This window comes from Syngnathus typhle, linkage group LG8 (assembly GCF_033458585.1).
Source record: "Syngnathus typhle isolate RoL2023-S1 ecotype Sweden linkage group LG8, RoL_Styp_1.0, whole genome shotgun sequence".
Classification (NCBI taxonomy): domain Eukaryota; kingdom Metazoa; phylum Chordata; class Actinopteri; order Syngnathiformes; family Syngnathidae; genus Syngnathus; species Syngnathus typhle.
Window position 1 is genome coordinate 11,371,562 of NC_083745.1, and position 5,548 is coordinate 11,377,109.

At 44.4% G+C, this 5,548-nt stretch overlaps 1 protein-coding gene across 8 annotated transcripts in view; it reads left to right on the forward strand.

Moving 5' to 3' along the window:
- Positions 1-4,962, forward strand: part of akt3a (v-akt murine thymoma viral oncogene homolog 3a) — a 30,532-nt gene extending 25,570 nt beyond the window's left edge. For all 8 annotated transcript variants that reach the window (XM_061286040.1, XM_061286043.1, XM_061286042.1 and 5 more), the window contains 4 exons: positions 1,474-1,688; positions 1,783-1,870; positions 1,951-2,053; positions 2,338-4,962. In XM_061286040.1, coding sequence (XP_061142024.1) covers positions 1,474-1,688; positions 1,783-1,870; positions 1,951-2,053; positions 2,338-2,423 — 492 coding nt within the window. In that variant the 3' untranslated portion in view covers positions 2,424-4,962. The remainder of the gene's footprint in view (positions 1-1,473; positions 1,689-1,782; positions 1,871-1,950; positions 2,054-2,337) is intronic.
- The last annotated feature ends 586 nt before the right edge of the window (positions 4,963-5,548 follow it).

Genomic DNA, 5,548 nt, shown 5'->3' on the forward strand with positions numbered 1-5,548 from the left:
TCTTACAAGATATCAACCTAATAAATTGGTTTAAAGTGAAAAAAGGGTTCTGTTATGGATGTCACACAAATTTTTAAAGTAGAAAATACATTTTCCAAATTTAATCCGTTTAATATTTTTGGCCTTGTTCTTGCATGCTCTTCAACATCTCCTTGTTTAGCGTACTTTAAAAACTCAAGCAGCTTAATATTGCATCTGGTGTTAGCCGCCATGTTCGCTCTCCAGTTGTAGAGTGTGCGGCACTGGCAGTGGCCCATCTTCCTCCAGCAAGCTTCTCCTTCTTCTTGTGACTTGCCAGCAGCGTGCAAACATCACACATGAAATATCTATCACCATACAACCACTTCCATAGTTGTTTTGCTTCCCAAACTCAACAATTGATGACAATGTTTTGTTTTGCATCCTTGTCACAGCTGCTTGCGCTTGCCTTATTGATTACAGCCGCAAGTCTTTTGTCTGGCATGCAGCACTACCGTCATTCATTCATTCATTCATTTCATCAACCCCTCCCAATGAAAACAAAATGTCTCAAACAACTTTACTCGATCTTGGCACCGAATGTTTTGATTCTAATGGATTTCTTAAGTTGATCTTGGCATTGATGAGCTAAAGGTCTGCCGCGTATGCACTGCGAGCGTCAAAAGACAACGCCTGTGTTTCGCTCGTTTGGTTTGTTGGTGCGGGTTGGCTCGCTCCTGCTCGCCCGCCCGCCTGGCCGGCCTGCTCCATTATTCTTAACAGTGAGAAGATGCTATTATTATTGGCGAGATGTACGGCATATGCCGCTCTGGACGCTCTCCAACCCTGCCAGTCTGTCCGTACACACACACACACACACACACACACACACACACATGGTCACACCCGCACTCGCACACTCATCATAGCGTCACATGTTAATCAGCTTGTGATGTTAATGAGCACCTGAAGTAGCTCTGCCTCGCTCGCGACGGGATGAAGGCAAACCAGATGGACGAGGCAAGAGTGGGCCAGGTGCGCGAGACCACTTTGATAGCGTCGCCGAGTTGCCGTGACCCGCCCGTGCTCGCGGCCCGCCCCGGCTCGGCCCGCCTTCTCCATCCGGGGACGAGCGGGGCCTCTGAAGACCCGCCACCCGCTGATGTTTGCCATCTCTGCTTTTTTTTTTTTAATGCTTCCCTGAAGCCACCTTGCTCGGCGCCATATTGACTCGGGTGCGCTTTATCTCCTGGCTCATCTGTCCGCTACTTCGTCTTCTTCTTCGCCACCGTGGGCGCTTTGGTGCTAGTAAAAGAAATGCACACACGCAGAATGCAAGCAGATGTCTCGTAAGAAAGACAAACAAAATGTTGTTTAAAGTCACGTTTTGCCTTATTTCTCACTACATTTATTCAGTTTATTTGTTGTTATTTGATCCTTTTTGCTGGACGCACTTTGGTACTGCTCCCAAAGTAAATTTGAGGCCAGGAAAAAAACTTTGATATCTGCTGTCAGGTGCTGGAGGACAACGACTACGGGCGGGCGGTGGACTGGTGGGGCCTGGGCGTGGTGACGTACGAGATGATGTGCGGCCGCCTGCCCTTCTACAACCAGGACCACGAGAAGCTCTTTGAGCTCATCCTGATGGAGGACATCAAGTTCCCGCGCACGCTCTCGGCCGACGCCAAGTCACTGCTTTCGGGACTCCTCATCAAGGACCCCAACAAACGGTGCGTGTTGGAAAGTTTTCTTTTCCTACTCTCTGATCATATGTAGCTTCAAAGCACGCACATGTTTTTTTTTTTTTTATCTTTGCTAAACTAGGCTCGGCGGTGGACCAGATGACGCCAAAGAAATAATGAGGCACAGTTTCTTTACCGGAGTCGACTGGCAGCATGTGTATGACAAAAAGGTGCGGATGCATGTACCAAATATTCAGTACTGTAGTCTTGAGTTTTTCACCGCATCCTCTCGGCCCGCCGTCTGCTCCAGATGGTTCCTCCGTTCAAGCCTCAAGTGACGTCGGAGACGGACACCAGGTACTTTGACGAGGAGTTCACGGCGCAGACCATCACCGTGACGCCGCCGGAGAAATGTGAGTCTTCCTCGCGTCTACGTAGTTGCCGTTTTTTGTGGCCACCCTGAATGAGACTGACCAAGACCAGAACTCATAGAGACCAAGACACAAGACATTTGGGAGTTGAGACTAAGGCAAGACTATCAAAAATAAATTCTTGAAAACCATGACAACATGTCCCAACTCAGGCTAACTTGATGAATAGAGCACTTTAAAACCAATTGTGTTGACTTAATTGTACAAATGAAGGCCTCCCAACGACTAACTTGCTGCTTCTGTGGGTATTGTCTTGCACACACCAGTCGACGAGGACGGCATGGACTGTTTGGACAACGAGAGACGACCGCACTTCCCGCAGTTCTCCTACTCGGCCAGCGGGCGGGAATGAACAACATAAAACCCCCCCTTGCTGTGACATCATTACAGCTGGTCTATGAGATCATCAGCGTGGGACACTCAAAAGAGGAAACCACAGCTTTCGGACCCGGGAGAATCTACCCAAGGAAGGATTTTGCCATCCTTTTTGTCAGCCATTTTTGTCTCATTCATGGTTTACGAAGGGAGCGAAAGGTACGAAGGAGGTTAGCCGCTAATGTGACGGGCCCCGGTACGACTGCTGCGCTTTGACTCGTTCGTTCCTCGCTGGCCATGCACACATACACACTCACACACGCGTGACTCGGTTGTAAACTCAGGCTTTTCTTGCACACGTGAACCATTCTGGGATCGACTGAGCGGGTCTGGTAGGCAGGAGTTGACTCAGGTGCAATTTCCCACTCGTCGTTGCTGCTATTCCAACTTCCGCCTCTAGGACGCATACTCGATGCGTCTCTTCAACCGGACTACTGCTAAACAGATCTATCGCTAGTAGGACTGGGTCATATAACCTTCAAATAAAACCTAATTTTCCTCATGACAACATGTAAAACATGCTTGACTTTTTTGCCCCTGATACCAAAACAAGCTTGGAAACAGTTCTTTTTGCCCAACATTAATTTGCATCAACTTCAACAGAAATAGTAGGAATAAAAAGCTACATTTTTGCAGATACATTGCTATTGATCTCATTAGTGATCACTCAAAAAGTCTGAACAAAATCAAACTGTCCAAAAACCAAAGCAATATTTCCTATAGGAAATCATGTAAATCCATCTAATCCATTAGTCACTTTTTTTCAGATTTACAATTTTCATTTACAACCATGTTGTCAGTGTACGCAGTGCATGTCAACAAGGATCGCTGAAATTAAAAGTTGTCCTGAGCAATAAACGGGACATAATCAATAGAATGGAAGTATGGCCCAGCCCTAACTGCTAGCTAGCGACACATCTATGCCTCAGCTTGCTAACTCGCTGCTACCGTGGTCGCTAGGTCGCATCCATGCGGATCTAGCCGACAAACGACATAACCGATCGAGGATGTCACCTTGGCACGCGAGGTTTCACGATCAAGCGCAGCAGTTCCCCCATCCACGCCCCTTTATAGCTTTACGACCCACAATGCAACGCTCGCTCGTCAATTTAAGACTGGAGGCCGGCGCCACGCAACGCCGCCGTGGATGCAAACGTATTTATAATGAGGATCTTTCCTTGGTGGAAGTACTTCTGGCTTATTTATTATCTCGCTCATCGTCCCCTTTTTCTTTTTGACTTTTTTCTATTAACCGACAGGCGATTCTACCGGACGAGTCTTTGTGCGTTAGGGCTGAGAAAACAAAATGGCCGAAGAATGTAGGAGGGGGATCCGGTTCTGTCGCTTATTACCTCCGCCAAGCATTATTTGTGTATTTATTAATTTGTTTGTTAGGCCGCTTGTGTGCAGGACCAACGCCTTGTAGCGTGAGAGGTTGCTGGAGAGCGCAGACCTCCACTAAAGGCTTTTTATATTTTATTGGGACCCATATTCATGACTTCATAGAAGATTCCACTGTAGATGACTATATGCACTTTTCACCCCCCCCCCCCCCCAAAAAAAAATCTGTGAATTATTTATCACTTTTATGTTTTGTTTTGTTTTGTTTCACTATGAACGTGAATTCAGATATGAATGACAAATAGTAATTTTGTCTGTATGTCTCTTTGTTCAAAGTTAGAGTTACCTTGGTGGAGGTCTGAGTTTCTGGAGCGCTTCTGTTGTTTTTTTGTCTTGTTTTGTTTTTTCGAGGTCTTCTCTGTGTATTGCGATCAAACTGTGACGAGCGCAGACGACCGGATATGTTGAAGATAGACCCGGCAACTTCACTGATAAGCACTTGAAACGTTTGTGTGAGTTGGACAGGAAAGGTGAGGCGCAAGTAGAAAAGCAGAGAACGACTGTGAAAGAGGACAAGTGGAAGTGGAAGAAAAGTGAAGGCAAGTCAGCACGGAAGAAAGCTGGAGAAAGAATCACCAGCGACATTGTAAGTTTGAAAGCACCATGCCGTCGTGATTATCGGCGGATCCCAGTTCCGATCCGGCTTGCCTGTTGAGGACTTTACATTTTTTAAACGCGAGTGAGAATCTTCATTTATCTGGATGCGATGGACTGCGGGTGGCCAGTACAGGGTCCAAGTCAGCTGGGGTGGGCTCCAGCTGCAGAACCACGTTTTGTCACGTCAGTCGTTGGTTGAAGCGGTCGCGTCTTCCAACGTTGCAGCCGGCCGGTCCTTCCGTGTTTGTCTTCGTCACACGCCACCAAAGCCTTACGCTTTCCCTCCAAAACAATGACGGAATTTGATTCATTTCAGTAAAAACGAAAAAAAAAAATCTTTTGATGCATTTAACGTACGATGCAGTAGACAAAATGTATGTCATGCTATTTATTATCATTTGAATGTCACTGTGTTACTATCACTTGAATTTGTTTTCTAATTAATTTATTGGATGTCTTTGTGTTCATTCTGCAGTCAGACTTCTTTTGAAAAAAATAAATGCATCCCTTTTATTCTTTCCACGTCTCATAGACGACATGCACAACAGACATGAAGATTAAATAGAAAACACTAAAATAAGATCGGAAACAGAAATGTTTGTTCGACTTGTGCCCTCTAGTGGTGATTTCTTCTTTTTTTACACGCGCGCAATTTGACCCAAAATGAAGAACCGTTATAACGTTTGAATTAGAATTCATATTTACAATACAATCATCAATAAAAAAAATATTTTAATGGGATTCAATCAATTATATTTTAATTCAATTTCCCTTCAATTTGGGGTTAAAAAATTAAATATGCCCAAGGGAAATAGATTTTTTAAATGTTCTCAATTATTTTTTACTGCCATTAAAATACAACACAACAGCTCTTTATTATTTGTAGCGCTTTCTCAATAGCTTTTGTTGTAAAAATAGAGAAAGAACTACAAAAACACTTGCAGCAACTAAAAACCTGGCTGGATATTCTTTTAAAAATCGCAATATAAATCAATTTCATTAAAAATATCTTGCATCTAAAGAGTCTGATTATAAACAGTTTAATGTTTCTCATTCAGTACTACTAAAAATTTGAGAAATGTGTTTGAACATGAAAATAATAAA